Source organism: Fragaria vesca, linkage group LG6 (assembly GCF_000184155.1).
Source record: "Fragaria vesca subsp. vesca linkage group LG6, FraVesHawaii_1.0, whole genome shotgun sequence".
In the NCBI taxonomy this organism is placed as follows: Eukaryota; Viridiplantae; Streptophyta; class Magnoliopsida; order Rosales; family Rosaceae; genus Fragaria; species Fragaria vesca.
The window spans coordinates 37,382,355-37,399,061 of record NC_020496.1 but is presented as its reverse complement, the minus strand read 5'-3'; the positions used below and the strand labels follow the sequence as shown (position 1 = coordinate 37,399,061).

At 38.0% G+C, this 16,707-nt stretch overlaps 3 protein-coding genes across 3 annotated transcripts in view; 2 read left to right on the top strand and 1 right to left on the bottom strand.

Annotated features, from left to right (window-relative positions):
- The window catches only part of LOC101300477, a 12,469-nt gene extending 3,344 nt beyond the window's left edge, over nucleotides 1-9,125 (top strand). The window contains exons 9-25 of the mRNA XM_004306316.1: nucleotides 96-171; nucleotides 800-931; nucleotides 1,017-1,098; nucleotides 1,534-1,606; nucleotides 1,989-2,157; nucleotides 2,489-2,619; nucleotides 2,715-2,806; nucleotides 3,600-3,691; nucleotides 3,798-4,013; nucleotides 4,105-4,182; nucleotides 4,718-4,900; nucleotides 4,981-5,877; nucleotides 5,983-6,270; nucleotides 6,737-7,396; nucleotides 7,662-7,803; nucleotides 8,126-8,244; nucleotides 8,363-9,125. Of these exons, the coding sequence (XP_004306364.1) occupies nucleotides 96-171; nucleotides 800-931; nucleotides 1,017-1,098; nucleotides 1,534-1,606; nucleotides 1,989-2,157; nucleotides 2,489-2,619; nucleotides 2,715-2,806; nucleotides 3,600-3,691; nucleotides 3,798-4,013; nucleotides 4,105-4,182; nucleotides 4,718-4,900; nucleotides 4,981-5,877; nucleotides 5,983-6,270; nucleotides 6,737-7,396; nucleotides 7,662-7,803; nucleotides 8,126-8,244; nucleotides 8,363-8,737 (3,805 nt within the window). The 3' untranslated portion in view covers nucleotides 8,738-9,125. The remainder of the gene's footprint in view (nucleotides 1-95; nucleotides 172-799; nucleotides 932-1,016; nucleotides 1,099-1,533; nucleotides 1,607-1,988; nucleotides 2,158-2,488; nucleotides 2,620-2,714; nucleotides 2,807-3,599; nucleotides 3,692-3,797; nucleotides 4,014-4,104; nucleotides 4,183-4,717; nucleotides 4,901-4,980; nucleotides 5,878-5,982; nucleotides 6,271-6,736; nucleotides 7,397-7,661; nucleotides 7,804-8,125; nucleotides 8,245-8,362) is intronic.
- A 2,838-nt stretch (nucleotides 9,126-11,963) lies between these two features.
- On the top strand, nucleotides 11,964-15,731 carry LOC101300178 (WD repeat-containing protein 82-B-like). The gene is made up of 10 exons (XM_004306315.1): nucleotides 11,964-12,125; nucleotides 12,393-12,493; nucleotides 13,248-13,357; nucleotides 13,447-13,513; nucleotides 13,827-13,926; nucleotides 14,028-14,144; nucleotides 14,233-14,370; nucleotides 14,595-14,676; nucleotides 14,766-14,815; nucleotides 15,158-15,731. The coding sequence occupies exons 1-10, from the start codon at nucleotides 11,964-11,966 to the stop codon at nucleotides 15,338-15,340; spliced, it is 1,110 nt and encodes a 369-aa protein (XP_004306363.1). The 3' UTR covers nucleotides 15,341-15,731.
- Nucleotides 15,732-15,976: 245 nt separating this feature from the next.
- On the bottom strand, nucleotides 15,977-16,604 carry LOC101303051 (oleosin 18.2 kDa-like). Its single transcript, XM_004304601.1, has one exon. It carries the CDS (start codon nucleotides 16,527-16,529, stop codon nucleotides 16,020-16,022), a length of 510 nt encoding a protein of 169 aa, XP_004304649.1. The 5' UTR covers nucleotides 16,530-16,604; the 3' UTR covers nucleotides 15,977-16,019.
- Nucleotides 16,605-16,707: the final 103 nt, after the last annotated feature.

Genomic DNA, 16,707 nt, shown 5'->3' with positions numbered 1-16,707 from the left:
AAGTTAACATCTGAAGGATTTGCTTTTCTATGTAACCAATTTTTTTTTTTTTCTATTCCAAAAAGCCCATTTTCAATGGTTCATTTAATTTTCAGAACTTTACATGCGACAGCCATTCGCTTGCTTTGTCAGACCTGGGAGACCAATGGCCGTGCCTTTGGGAGTTTGCAGGTAAAATTCGTACCTATGATCATTATATTACTAAATGCATAACTAACTTGAGTGTTAATGTGGTCATGTCAAAGTCCATATTCTGTCATGACCTTGTAAGTATCAATTCCCGAATTAGGTGTTAGCTGTAGCAGACTAGGGAAACAGTAGAGCACAACTAGAAGCTGGGGGCCTGAATGTGGCCACTCTGTAATTGCATACCAGATCTTGCTCTAGTTGCATATGTAGTTGATGAGCCAGTCTGGCATGCTTGGAAAATTTTTGGGCCCCTTTGATGCTTCCAGAAGTAATCTAAATCTGTTTCCTAATTGGATGTAATTATTAGGTCTTTTATTTGATTATTGACATTTTGTTCCAACTTTAAGTCTTACAAACAGTGTTGGAAAAATTATGGGGTTAAGATACGAGTAATGAAGTTGATGCGGAAGTAAACGGATATGCTACATGAAAGTTTTTCTTCTACTTTATCATGAACTCATGATGATTATAAATTAGATAAAATGATACTGAATCCTTGACTTGGGAAAAAATATCTCTGATGCCACTGCTACTTATTGTGTGCCCTTGCTTTTCTCTGTTTCTATTGCTAATTTGTTTATATTTGCATTGTTCCTTGTCAACATTTTAGGGAGTGCTGGTTCCAAAAGGATTCACTGACTTCAAGTCTGAGAGAAATATATGCATCAGCATGGCTGCATCAGTTCGCGATGTTTGTAGAAAAAATCCTGATAGGGGTGTGGACCTCATCTTATCTGTCTCGGTATGGTTTATCTTGAAATTGTTTTCTCTTTGTTTTGGCTAAGCATGCTGCTCTAAGGTGTCTTCTTTTTGTCTTTAATCAACAGGCTTGCATTGAGAACAATGATCCGATTATTCAAGCTATTGGGTTTCAAAGTCTTGCCCACCTTTGTGAAGCTGATGTAATTGGTAATCCTGTTACCTGTAGCCTTATTTGTTTATGTTCATGATCGAATAGACTTACTCACCCCAAAGTGTAGTTCTTGGGCAAACTCTGTTACAAAGTTTCTTTATACATTTTGATAAATCATGTTATCTTAAACTTCTGTGGTAAGTTACTAAGTTTTCACCTATGCTTCTGAAGTGTCATCCTCTGCTTCATGCCCTATTTAAGAATTGTGATACATAACTCTTCACTTAACAGTGCCATGTCTAGTTACTTTCATCAACATCTTCTTCTCCTTCTTGGAATTAAAAAGTGATATGGCATCAATAAAACTAATCTAATTGTTATTTTTGTTGATTACAAACATACCAAGATTTTTTTCTTTTCTTTTCTTTTCTGGATTCTGTTATTTAATGTCGTACAGTGAGATTAAAGTTCTGCCTGCATCTCCTTCTCAGATTTTTACACAGCATGGGATGTCATCAGGAAGCATGTTCTGGATTACACTGTAGACCCAAATCTTGCTCAGAGGTAAGCATGAGAATGTATTAAAATTTTAATAGTGGGTCTGCTTGACTATACTATAATTTCTGTCACTACAATTTTGAAGAAGATAGAGTTAGAGGTTGTGCTCATTAATCAATACTTAAAAGGAGTTTCACACAAATTGACCTTAGTATTGTGTGGTGACCCTAGTTGTCCCAAAGAAAGAAAGAAATGAAAAAATAAATTGACCTTAAGATATCTGAGGTGTTCGGCATGACCTTGGCAGTTTTAGTCAAGGTCACAGTTGGTTAATTGTTCTCCCTTTGCCTTCTTAGACATGGTTAAATTCTGATACTGGCCAAGAATAGTAAATTATCTGTTTTGAGTTTAAAGATACCCTGCCCCTTTAACTTCTGCTTAATGGCAGCCTTTGCCTTCTTCTGAGGTGGGGTGCAATGGACGCTGAAGCACATCCTGAAGCCTCAAAAGACATCTTACAGATCATATGGAGTGTTAGCATCTCTACTCATCCTGGTCTGGAGACACAGTGGGCAAAGGCAAGGGCTTCTTCCTTTAAGGCCATGGCCCAATTTGAGGTATCTTTCTTTTTCTTTTTCCTGACTGGCTTCTTATATATACAAATACATAGGGTGGTGATTTGGCATTCCCCTTTCAGACTTGCACTCCACTTTTGACTACTTAAGAGGGGTCTAAGTGGTAAGATCTCTTGAAAAGTGGAGTGCTAAAATCAACTCATACATACGTGTGTGTGTGTGTATAGTGACCTTTTCCAGTTCCAGTGACCACTTACTCTCATACTGGATTGGTTGGAATCTTATCTTTTAACAACTATCTTTATTACATAAATATTTTTTTGGTTTTCCTCTATGATAATGCTTTTCTCTATGTTGTTAAATGGTTCCCTAGCTATCACATATTGAACAAGCAATTCAAGACTTCAAGAAGAGGAACCTGGAGTTGCTTTCTTCTGAACCAAGCATCACTGTACTCAATGCCATGGAAGAACTTCTGGTCAAGATAATAACATATGAGCACCTGTAAGCAACATAATCCTTTAATAACTAAAGTTGTAGCACTAGTTACTTCTGATATTGCCCTGCTTTCCTCTAACTCTTTCATTATAATGAATTAGAACAAGGCGAAGATTAGTTAAGGAGAAAAGAGTTGCAGGAAGTAAGATCGAGAAACTGCTGGATGTGTTTCCTCAGGTGATCTTTTCTTCAGGTATCAAGAGATTGGGATCTTTAATCTTCTTTATATAAAGTTACAGACATACTGACACTTTCACACACAATCGCGATTGCTTGGCTGTTTTGTTTTGTCTTTTAGGTAAATGAACTTCCCTAGGTTAAATTTTTGGCTAAATTTTGCAATGCTATGTCAAAAGAGGTACAAAATGAATGATGTCCCATGGAATCACTGGACTTGAATCTTGAACTGATGCAGGGCAGAAACTGAAAGTTTCTGTCTTGCGGCTAGATCAGGGGTAAAAATACTTGAGAGCGGAAGTTCTCAACGAAAACAAGCAATAGCAGAGAAATACTTGCTGTAGGATTAAGGTAGGAACGATATATTGAGTTCTAGGGCAGAACGTCCCAAAGAAACTCTATGTATAATTTTATTCAAAATAACAAAAGCTCACTTACAAGACTCCAAAAAGCTATATATATAGGTAATAGCAAACCCTAATAAGAACAGGAACCTAAAAGACTTAAGAATAATAAAACATAATAAAGAAAATAAACTCCTGATTAATTTAGGAAACTTTGGATGCTCCTGCATCATGAACTTAATTGAGGTTCCTTAAGATGAAACTGTATTCAATTATTATTATTAGTTTTAATCACTTAATCCTGATGTTAGTTTTGTAGGTTACCCTTAATTCATTAAATCCATATTTAGTAAGGTTATAATTGATGATAAATTATCAGACCTGATCATTCTGATTTTCTCTTGTTATTGTGACCTGCATAGTATATCTATATTTTACTCTGAGAATAGTTTTGTTTGCTTGCAGGGAAAAAATGTGACGCGAGGGACTTACCTGGTGCAGCTTTGCTATGTCTTTCCTTTACTCCTAAAGATGTGAATACCCAAGGGCTGTCTAGGGTACGATTGGAAATCAGTATATAATTTTTTAGTCCATGGTGCTTTGAGTCTTATTAAGAGGTGCCTTCCGGCCGGCTTTTGAATCTACATTGTTTATTTGACATAGGGCCTACGAGATATACATGGTGGATTTGAGAATGCTCTGGTGGAACTAACTTCATCCCTTCAGCTCTCTAGAAATCTTTTTGTTGCCCTTATTTCACTTGAATCATGGAAATCTTTCATGCGCCGTTGGCTGAGGGCAGACATCTTGTTCTTTGATGCTAAAGTGTCATCTGTCATCTTGGATAAAACTACTAAAGCTGCTAGTGACATTTTAAAGGTTCACTCTATTGTTTGCTCTAATAGATGTACCCCTTAGTTTTCTGAACCTATATAACTTTTATCATTTTACATAACTGTTATATGTGCAGAGTCTGATAAAAATAGCAGAAGAGGCTCTTCCTAGATCTGCTGAAAACATTGCGCTAGCTGTTGGTGCCCTTTGTGCGGTAAGATATGTTTTGTGAAAATTTTATATAAATTTAATAAACTTACTAAGCTACAGATTTTTTTAGTGTTATATTTTCATATTTTTTAGCTCAATAGATGCATGCAGTAGAACCATGAGGACTAAAATTTATCAATTATCTTTGACGTCCCTTAGATGAAACATATAATAGAGAGTATATTCTACTTGATAGGCTCTGGACATATTGGTATTTGATAGAACAAAATACTTACCGATCAAAATTGTTAAAAGTAAATTCATGTTGAGCTGCTCACTTTCAGCACCAGTTGACTTGTCTCCAGTTCAATTGTAATCCTAGTACTCCATTGTTTAGTTTAACATCATGGAGAAAGAACATATTTCATGTAGCCTCAACTTACTTGCCTAGAAAATCAATGAAAACAGAGAACATAGATTATCGTTAGTACTGATCTTCAGTGTCCTCTTCCGACCTATTCTTTCTTGCCAGGTTTAAGTTCTTACAGTAATTAGTGCCTGTTTACTTTACCCAGCCTTAAGTTCTGGCTCTTTGTCAGGTCTTGCCTCCGTCTGCCCATACTGTTAAAGCAGCTGCCTCAAAATTTCTATTGAATTGGTTGGTCCAGCCTGAGCATGAACACCGCAAATGGTCAGCTGCAATTTCTCTTGGATTGATCTCAAGCTGCCTACACATTACTGATCATAAGCAAAAGTTTGAGAATGTCTCGAGACTTGTTGAGGTAGGTAGAGTATTTGATGCTAATCTTGATTCGTTATTTCTTATCTTTGTGTCAGTTTCATGGATATTGCATGCTTTCAGGTGATGTATAGTAGCAAAAGCACCCTTGTCAAAGGAGCCTGTGGGGTTGGCTTGGGGTTTTCCTGCCAAGATCTTCTGACCAGGGCTGATTCTGCTGATAATTCTAGTACGGAGAAAGACTCAGAAAAGATGTCAGAAAGGGAATTGCTTGGTGACATAGTCAAGGCCTTATTACGTATGATAAGTGAGATCACTCAGGTGGCTCCTGATATTTTTGAAGTTCTCTCTGCTTATTTCCCACCTAGCAGATATGATGTAGATACAAGTACATCTGCTCAGTGGTCAAATGAGAATTGCGATAACTCTCTTGAAGATATATGGGGTATTGCTGGACTCGTTCTTGGTTTGGCGAGTTCTATTTGTGCAATGTACAGAGCTGGGGCGCATGATGCCATTGTCAAGATAAAAGAGGTGATCGTATCATGGGTTCCACATATAAATAGACTTGTTCAAGGCTCTGATTCTTACTCTGGGGGTTCTGAGATAGTTTTGTCTGTAGGAGCTTGTCTTGCGATTCCCATTGTAGTGGCATTCTGCCAAAGAGTAGAATTGATGGATGAGATTGAAGTAAACCATTTAATAAATGGATACAGGGAGCTCATTTCTGAATTATTGTCTATCAAAAAATCTGGCACTTTCTATCACAGCTTATTGATGGCATCATGCATAGGGGCAGGCAGTCTTCTAGCCTGTATAATGAATGAAGGTGTGCATGCTATTGAAGTTGAGCGTGTAAATCGTATACTAGAATTATTAAAAAGATGCTATTCCAGTCCTTTCCCTCCTTTAGTGCATTTTGGAGGAATGCTTGGAGTTGTTAACGCTATGGGAGCAGGTGCTGGGATCCTGTCTGATAGGCTTCCGCTAACCTCCTTACAGGCAGCTTTTGAACCGAAGGTACATTATTTTAAGCTTGCAAGAAGTATATTTTCCTTTTTTTTTTTTTTTTTTAATTGGGTTCTTTAGTTACATGTGTATCAACATTCTTGGTTCTTCTGATAGGAATCTGGCTATGTCATGGGTCCTCTACTCTCAAATCCTGCTTGTGAGCAGCATTTGACATCATTGATGCAGGATATATTTCTTGTGGCACAGAAATCTGATGATCATCAATTGCAACAATATGCTGCATGGGCAGCTTCGTTTCTTCGAAATCATTTGTTGTCCAAGGATGTTGACAATAGTATAAATGCAGATTCAGGTGCTTCAAAGTCTGTTTCACAAAGTTTTCCAGATGACAGTTTAGTTATGATGCTTTCTTCATGGCTAATGTATCTCAACTTTACCAGGGTAAGTCTTTTGCTACTAGTATTGCTGTAGTACTCCTTTGCCAGGCATTTTAACTTCTGGATGCTTATTTGTTATTGTACGTTTTTCTTTGGCATGATGAGGGATATGAGTGCTTTTGTTGACTTATTCTCACTATTGATGCTAAACATGAGGGAAATGTTTTCTGGCTGATCTTTATATACCTGACTCTGTATGAAGTCTTAGATATCCCATTTATTCTGATTCTGCACATGAGTATGAAGAATTTACTTATACAGCATAATGAAATTACTTCAATGATACTAATATACTGTATCTGGATTCCTTCTCCACCACACACAAACACACACACCACCCACCCCCACCCCCCCCCCCCCCCCCCCCCCCCCTCCTTTTTTTCCTTCTGAGTCCCACTGTATGTGTTAAATCTGTTCTTGTTAAATCTTTTCCCCATGCATCTTTCTAATGTATTAAATTATGACTTCAGACAGGTAGTGTTGCTCATGTTGGCACAGTAATAACTGCGGTAAGGTGTCTTTCACAAGCTCCTAGGTTGCCAACTTTGGACTGGGGAGCAATCATCAGACGTGGCATGAGATATGAGGCACAAGTCACGGAGATGTTACCAACAGAATCATCATTCCGTAAAGGAATTCTTAGGGAGGAGTGTCTGAAGTTCTCATTAGCTCATGCAAATAAATTTGATCAACTCCTAAGTTTCCTTGATGAGCTATCTGACTTGTCCAGATTCAGTACACTAGAGTTGAATCTGCAATCTTGTGTTCTCAACCATCTTGCTGACCTCATAAAAGTATTCTCCAGTTCCAGGCTTGAGAAACTATTCGATGATCTCTGCAGCTACTTCTCTTCAGCTACTTCATGTCAATCATATGACACTGATGAGACAAAATTGTTACGGATTTCATGCTGGAAGGGTCTCTACAAATGTTTAGACGAGGCTTCTCTTGATTCTCTCGAGTACATATCCCACATAGAAAAATGCATGGAGGTGTTGTTTTCCTTGTTACCTGCTAGGCAGTTGGCTACCATGGTAGATCAGTTAAATTATTTGAAGGAGTGGTCTGAGGCAGTTACATGCTTAGGAAAGGCTCGTAAACATTGGTTGGTGAATTTCCTGCAGGTAAGCGTATGCTGATAATGTATTTCTATGCTATGCTGTTTCTTCGAAGCTCTTTTGTATTGCATGTTGATGAATATGCTGGTCAAAAGAATCAGTGAGTAAAAATGTGATAAATGTTCGAAGTTATACAAATTAACTAAGTAGAAGATTTTGGAAGATATATCTGACTCTAATAATGTAGGCAACACATAAGATACAAAAATACAAGTTAAGTGCATATGTGTTAACTTATATAATTGCATTGTCCTCACAGGTTTCACAGGTTTCACAGGACGGCCTACGACCAAGAGATGACCGGCTTGTAGAAGGTCTGAAAAAAATTCAAGCCAAAGCTAAGCTAGTCAGATTTGGTTTTATCCCTTTGACTGAGCTGGGAAGACTAAAAGCTCTAATATTGAATACTGAATCAGATGGTTAGTACTTTGACTACTTTCTACAATATGTATACATATATTTTACTTGAATGACCTTGTGTTTCGTTAGAGTGGTAATCTACAATTCTACATATAGAAACTTGTATCTCTTTGAGAACCATTAGGATTGTAGGAGTAACAAGTATACCCCCATATTGCTTTAAACAATTAATATGGATATTATGGTGTTTCAACATGTTCGCTCCCCTTGCACACCCTGGCTATCTTACCCCAGTACAACTCCTACCATATATTGTAAGAAATCAGGTGTATGATCTTCTGAAGCTTTATGTAACTTTATCCTTGATGTGATTGCTTTCAGGCATATGGGACGTGCTTGTGGAAGTTGTAGCAGCTTTGCAAGATGCAGACGGAAGTATCAAACGACAGTGGCTCATTGATGCAGCTGAAATTAGCTGTGTATCAAGTTATCCCTCCACGGTAGGTGCTAGGTGCAATTGCCTTTATTAGATATTGAGATTTCCATTTGCTTTCTCATCTGCTAGCTTAAAATTTTATCAAATAGACACATTATTTACAAACTGACCTTCTCATATAGGCGTTGAAGTTTCTTGGGTTACTCTCCGGTAGCTGGAGCAAATATATGCCACTTCTGATTTTGGACCAACAAAGTGTGCTGAGTGATTTACCAGTCACTCTTTCTTCTCTTCTCTCACACTCTAGTTGGGGAGCTGTTGTGGAATCTGTCATGTCTTCTCTTTTTGCATCAACTGAGCGAATTTACAATTGGACCACACATGTGGCACCGGGTAAGGATATGCCGCCTGACATGCAACCTATTGATGAAAGCGAGAATCCCATGGCTGGTTTCCTTTTGTGTGTGATGCATTCTACCTGTGTAACCTTGAAGGACTACTTGTCTCTTGAGAAGCAGCTTAAGCTTTCCAATATGGATATAACATTGGTCACTTGACAAACAAGAAAGGCTATTGTAACAGATGTAACTTGTTCGTATCTGGCCGTTTAGTGTATGAGGTTTTGCATGGGCAGCTTAGTACTTTTAGCTTTGGGTTCACCTCAACCGTAAATAGTATAAGAAATGTGACATGTTGGTTAGGTAGTCTAACCGAAATGGCACCATCTACACACTAGCTGTTTCTGTTATAATCACATACCAATGTATCTGTCTAACATGAAGAGCTTTGATCTTTTTTACTTCCAGAAAGCTCATGAAACATAGAAGATGTAGCAAGGAGTTCAGCTTTACCATGGTTGATCCAAAATTAACTGTACTACACAGTTTCTCAAAGTTCTGAAATATACAAGATCATGACCAAGTTCCAAATTAGAAACATTGAAAATATTGTCCTTACCAATGTGTACCTTTTCCTTTATTTACATGCTAGTGTGTGTTATCTACTGTATTTTAGATGCCAGTGGTCCAACATACACCAGGATGAACTCATTTTACTGGTTGCTAATGTTGATGTTGAACTTTAGGTATCCAGCTGTGAGGAAGCAATTGAAACTGCGAAGGTGCTTGCGCCAAAAGAAAGTCTTTTGGTATGTGTTGAACTTGTGATTTTACCACAAAGTTCAACCAACGCTAATGACCAGCAATTTAGTATGCTCAGTAACAACTACTACTTTGAGAATGGTTTTCAACTAGCTAGCAGTACTACCGATATGGATCAGCAATTCTGCAGTGGTGAAATTTTGCATCACACTGCGCATCTTGGTAATTTCATGCCACTTAGTGATGTGAATGTGGTTGATAGTAAGTACACCCCATGCAACAACTACTATGAGAATGAGACGGACTTGCAGCAAAGTTCAACTACGAGTAGTACCTATCAGCATAGCGATATTACAAGTGACTTAGACTTCGACATGGGTCATAATGATGGTAATGTCATTCCGATCAATGATGCAGAAGGTGACGACGCTAACGATCGGGACTGTGTATCGAAATTTATACTAGCGGAGGAAGACGGCGGCTGCTGTTGGGACAAGTATGGGTTTACTGATGAAGTGGTAAATCAGGGAGAGAAGATTAACTCACTCGATTTTCATTGAAAGGAAGATTTACTTGTTACTGCTAATGAGGATGACTCTGTGTGGCTCTATAACATTGCAACGGAGTGAAGTATAACTCTGTATTTGCAAGAATTTGATTGTTTATTGTATACACATTGAAACCAGTATTAACTGTTTCGTTTTAGTAAAGTATGAAATTGCTGTGAAATTTGATGATATTGTTGTTAGTTGAGAAGATAACTCTCTATTATTTGAAGTTCATTGTTGTCGGGTTTGAGCGTCAGTGTTCCAAGTGGAGAGGTTGCCATTTATAATGTCTACTCTGTATTGATTATTGACGGACTGATTGCACCTGGTAGTGATTGTCTGCTTTGATGTTCGATGAAATGTACTATGTTGTTTGGTTGCTCAAGATCCGCAAACTAGGTAAAACAACAGAAACGGTAGCAAATGGATGCAACATATTAGAGCAGAGAGGATGCTATGTTATGCTAATGAGAAAAAAAAGGGTGGAAGAAGGGTGATCATGATAAATATTGTAGACCAGTGAGCCACAAACGTAATAATAGTGCTCCTGATTGAAAATCTTTATCATAATTACTGCTCATAACTACCTCTAGAAGAAATTACAAAATTTAACGAACCTGTAAATTGTAATGATCAAATTACAAGGCATGTAACTAGCGGGAACAACAGCAAAATATGAGAAGTGTGTATTTCACACGTTGAATTTTTAACATGGATCAAACATCAACACAATCATTTTCAAACTAAAATCAAACTACCCCTGTCCCATAAAAACAAAATAAAAACAGCCCTAAATGGTTAGATTCAATATTATACATACATGAAGATTTAACTAAGCTATGCTAAATAATGGATCAAATGTATATAACTCTAAAGACTAACTTGCGGCAGCATTGTAGGAATTCATGTCAGGATCATTTCAATCTTCTGCTAGATTCACTTCTGTATACTCTCTTGTTTGCTTGATGGGACAAATATGAATGAGAATGTGTTGTGTTCGTAGGGATCGAAAAGCTTAAATAGAGCAAATCTCAACTGTTCATTGTCAGTTATTTGTCAGTTTCCTTCCATCAAGGAACTACCATAACTTCTTGTCTTAATTTTATCCTTTGTCTTGATGTTTTATTCTTTGAATTTCAAATTCTAAACAACCTCAACTGCATTATATCAATTCGATAATATTGACTATATATATGTATGCAGCTTTACAGAGTAGTACAGTATTTAAGTTCATTAAATTCATTTGCTGATATGCATATATATAAGACTAGTTCTTATCTAATATTACATAAATTATCCAGTCTTTTAATTTACTCTAATATTTTGAAAATAATTGTTGAAAATACATATCGTTTCTAATGAAGTGTTTGAAGGTTGAAACTGAATTCATAGTACTTATCAACTCTGGTCACACTTTCATTGTATTTCTAGCATGCAAGATGAATGTTAACTCATGTTTATAATATGCAGTAATAAACGTTTGGGAAACCTACTAATATGCACCAGTTATATGTGATCATTACATACCAAGTCCATCTCCAACAGGGTGAACAAATGAATCAACTGAACAAATTTGCATTTTTATTTGAGTTAGAATCCCTTGCTATAACACACAAATTTTGGGCAAAATTGAATGTTCTTATTTTTATTACCAAATTTTTTCTATTATTAAATAATAGGTTTTAAGTAAATCTTGAACTAATGGAACTCGAAAATCTCAATCGGATTTGTGTAAACGATTCTCGTTGATTTGAGCCAAAATCCTTTGCACAAGAATTTTTCGGCCAAAATTAAATGTTCTTATTTTTCGACCGACCCTTCCTTTTATCAAATCATGGTTTTTAAGTATTTCATGAACCGAAGAGACTCAAAAATCTCAATTGGGTTTGTGTATAAGATTCGTGCTTGATTTGAGCCAAAGTCTTTTGCAAAGGCATAAATTTTTCGGCCAAAATTGAATGTTATTATTTTCGACCAAACTTTTGCTGCTATCAAATCATGGTTTTTAGGTACTTCTCAAACTAACAGAACTCGAAATTCTCAATCGGATTTGTGTATACGATTTGGTTAAATTCCTGGTACTAAACCCGACCCGGCCTGTTTAGAAAGCCCAACAACAAACTTGCACACTCGTTATGTCCTCTGCTGAGCTCCGCATTCAGTTCCATAAACCAATTCTGGTTTTGCTCTCTGTGAAAACGAAGCGGGCATTCAGAATGATGAAGACGTCATCGCTGACGGAGCTGGATGACGAAACGGTGCGCAGCATGGCCATTGGTGCCGTCTTCTCCGACTTTGTAAGCTTCACTTTGCCCTCTTCTACTTTCTTATTCCAGCAAAATCTGTACTCGGCGATCCTAATTAGTTCAGCTGCTGTGAAATTTTAGGCTGCGTTTTGATTAGGGCGCTAGGGTTTAGAGTTTAATTAATTACTGTGATTTGGAAATTGGTTGTTGTTCCTGTCAATCAAACTAAGAGGTTTAGCAATTGAGAAGTTTGATTATTCACTGATTGCAGTAAAAACTGTGAGTATAGGTTTACTGATGATGTGGTGAAATTTTCAGGGAGGAAAGATAAACTCACTCGATTTTCATCGAAAGGAGGATTTACTTGTTACTGCTAGTGAGGATGACTCTGTGCGGCTCTATGACATTGCAACTGCCAAGTGAGTTGTAACTTTTACCAGATGGAAATCATGTTTGTATTTGCAAGAATTTAACTGTATACTGTATACACATTACTCGTATAAACTGTTTCGCGTTAGTAAGTATGAAATTGGTGTGAAATTTAATAATGTTGTTGTTAGTTGAGGAGATAAGTTTAAGTTATTTGAAGTTTAAGCTTTTTCCCTGCGCTTTTTCCTGGTTTGTAACTCAGCAGTGGTGATACTTCATTAATGTTGAGGCATTTGAAGGTGTCTGTGTGTTGATTATTGACTGACTGATTGCACCTTGGTAGTGCTTGTCTGCTTTCATGTTCGATACTCAGTATGAAATTTACTATGTTCTTTGGTTGGAGCTGACAATAGTGAATGTAAACTGTATTGATGTCTTTACATGACTTTTATTTTGCTTATTTGAAATTGGATGTTGGCGGCTTTGAGCGTTAGTGCTCTAAGTGGAAGAGATTGCAGTTGCTAAGCTTTTTTTCCTTGCATTTGCCTGGTTTGTAACTTCATTGAGCATTAGTGGTCTCTAAAGGGTGGTGATACTTCATTGATGTTGAGGCATTTGAAGGTGTCTTTCTGTATTGATTATTGACTGACTGATTGCACTTAATAGTGCTTGTCCGCTTTCATGTTCGGTCCTTAGTTAAAGTTCTACGATGTTCTATGGATGTAGCTTACATAAACCAGTGAATGGAAACTGTATTAATGTCATTACGTTACTTGTGTTTAAACTTTTCTTCATTTATTTCAGGTTGCTAAAGACTACATATCATAAGAAACACGGAGCAGATCGCATATGCTTTACTCATCACCCAAGCTCTGTGATATGCTCTTCAAGATACAATTTGGATTCTACCGGAGGTAAGTTTTTATAATATAGCCATTTATTATTGTAATCTTTTATCCCTCACTATATTTGAGCAATGGTGTCCAATTGCTTTCTCTGGCAGAATCACTGCGGTATTTGTCAATGTATGATAACAGATGCCTTCGCTACTTCAAGGGCCATAAAGAGAGGTATACTTTTACTTTGAGATGCTGTCACAAGAAGGAGATAATGTGATTGGAACACTAATTCACTTGTTAATTTTCATAAACTGCTTGTTGTAATAATTTTCCATTCAAGGCAGTAGGATCTGTAGGTTTGGCTGAAATTCACTAAAATAGTTTTTGGGAACCCCAAGTTCTGAGTTTACAAACTATGCAATAATGTATTTTCTCGCACAATCAATTCTTTTTCGTCTTCATGTTGTCCATCATTCAACTGCATTTATCATTCTATAATCTTGCAAGGAAGTTAACTCATGATTTCTGTTAATTGCTGCTGTAGAATTGTTTCAGTCTGTATGTCTCCTATCAATGATAGCTTCATGTCTGGTTCATTGGATCACAGTGTCCGAATATGGGATCTTCGTGTAAATACATGCCAGGTAGGTGTGGTTAAATTATTATTTGATTTTAGTTCGAATAGAGAGTAACCAGGTAACTCGATCCACAGTTCTAAAGGCAACATTGTGACTTATGCTTACAGGGAATTTTACATCTACGTGGTAGACCTACAGTGGCCTATGACCAACAAGGTCTTGTTTTCGCTGTAGCTATGGAAGGGGGTGCTATCAAATTGTTTGATTCACGCTCGTATGACAAGGTTACTACCTAACCAATTACCAATTTGCAGTGTATACGTATCTTCATCTTTTTTTCATAGTGAACTTAACCAAAGTTTTTCTAATTAGGGCCCATTTGATACCTTTTTAGTTGGTGGAGATACAGCTGAAGTTTGCGACATAAAATTTAGCAGCGATGGCAAATCAATGCTCCTCACCACTACAAACAATAACATCTATGTTCTTGATGCCTATGCAGGAGATAAGGTCTAATTCTAATTTCTTGGTTAGATTATTGTCTTTACTATTTTGGTGTGTCCTTGCATAGCTCATTTCGGATAGGGTGGACAAAATGGTGCTTGTACACACACACACACACACACACACACACACACACACACACACACACACTTGTGAAAAGCCTATATATTCAGTCTACGTTTGAGGGTGTTAAATTGATGCATAACAGATTGGACCTTTCCCTTCTGCAGCGATGTGGTTACAGCGTGGAACCATCTCCAAATACGAGTATAGAGGCAACATTTACCCCAGATGGCCAGTATGTACTCTCAGGTATATACGTCATTTACACTGGCTGATATCTTATAGATCATACCATATATACATGTTCTCTAAACGTCATTTTGTTTTTTCTTTTCAAGGTTCTGGAGATGGAAATTTGCATGCCTGGAGCATCGACAGGCGGAATGAGGTATGATTTTCTAGGAACAGTACTTAAGATGTCATTATTCAGTATGACTATTTGCTTATCCTTTCTGGTTTTGTGCATGAATGTGGTTAACTAGTCTACAAAATAGCTTCTGACTGCTCTTATTGCCTCTCCCTGGCTCTGGTCACCCTTTCTCTTTCTTTTCATCTTAACATGAAAAAGCATCCTGATAGCTCAATTTGCTGCTTGTTGTCTGTATGTAATGCATATCCATTTTCTACAGTGCCAGTCGTTTACCTAGTTTGCACACTATTGTTTGAATTTTTCTGGAAACCTTTTCCGGGCTAAATTATGCTAGTAAATTTCGCATTTCCATTTGTATAGGTTGCAAGCTGGAACAGCCATATTGGAGTCCCATCATGTTTAAAGTGGGCTCCTCGCAGAGCTATGTTTGCAGCTGCTTCGACTGTTCTCACCTTTTGGATACCCAACGATTCAAACGCTGCTCCTGCCGTTATGGACACTGAACCCTCGGCAGGTACCGAATCACAACATCTATTTCAATGAAGTAGATGCCTGAGCATGCAGATGGCTCTTCTGTACGTTTGTGTTGTGCTATTATAATACATCTTGTAGCGATGTCAGTACTACATTCAAGAAGATGGTCATGGTTGTTTCAGTTCGTTTTGGTTTAAATAGGCATCATACTGTTCCCAATACCAAGGTTTACGAACGTATCAGTGTCCGAGGTTTAAAACAATCCAGCACTTAGATACATCTGAGTGAAAATCCCGCGATAAAATCGACCAGTGAGAAATAATCTAGTACAAAAACATTAGATTATATTGATAGAAATATATAGAAATACCAAGAATGGTCGATTGGTGTATCTGCGGTTGTGTGAAGTACTCTGAACATTTGCTCATGGGAATATAGCTAGCTATCCAATTTTTTGTTCATTACTTGTATTTGGTGTCTGGTTTCTAGTTTGTAGAGGGAAACATTGTAAACCAAATTCATTACATCAAGGACATACGTAGCGAACACAATTTAAGCATAAAACTGATAAAACTGTAGAAAACAGAAAGTGCCACATACAGGTAGCAAAATGACCCAAATTTTATCTACCTCCCTCATTCCTGACCAAATTAAGAAAACACAGCAGAACTAGGATACACTACGAAAACCAACACCCACACACATTTTATTTCTCTCCCTTTCTCATATATACCTCTCAATTCTCCCTTCAACGGACCTCATGTCCGGTTGTCCTCTTCGTCTCCTGCGCCTTCTGCTGGATGTCCTGACCCACCTCCTTCGTCTTCTGTCCCAAATACTCACCCATATCCGCCATGCGCCTTTTCGCCGAGTCAAGCTGCTCGGGCACTGTCCCAGTAGCCCTACGGAGGTAGTTTGTGACCCAAGACAGCGATGAGAGCCCAGTGAGACCAAAAGCCCCCGACGTGATGAACGCCGTGACGGCAAGGCCTAAGACAATGGCAGCCGGAACAAGAACCGGACTGAAGACAAGGAAGAGCGGCGCAGCACAAAGAAGGCCGATGATGGTGCCCATGAATGTGAGTCCGGCCAAACCGAGGAGGGTTCCACCGACTGGAAGGAGAGTTATCACCGCGAGGATCTTGCCGGTGGAAGGGCCATGATGCTGCTGAGTCTGCATGCCCTTGTAATCTCCAACGTCAAATCGTGGCTGAGCCGGGCGGACTTGGATCTGGTGTGGCTGAGGACGGTCAGCCATTTCTGATGCTTACCTTGGCTAGGTTTCTTAGTAGTGTAGGAAATGAGCTCTGGCTGGCTTGCAAGAATAGCGATTGAGATGAAAGAGGTAGAGGTGGTGATGTTTTATAAAAGGTTCGAGGGTTAGAGGTGGTGACACGTAGTGGGGATGAGGGTGAGTTGGGGCTGTGCATGAAGAA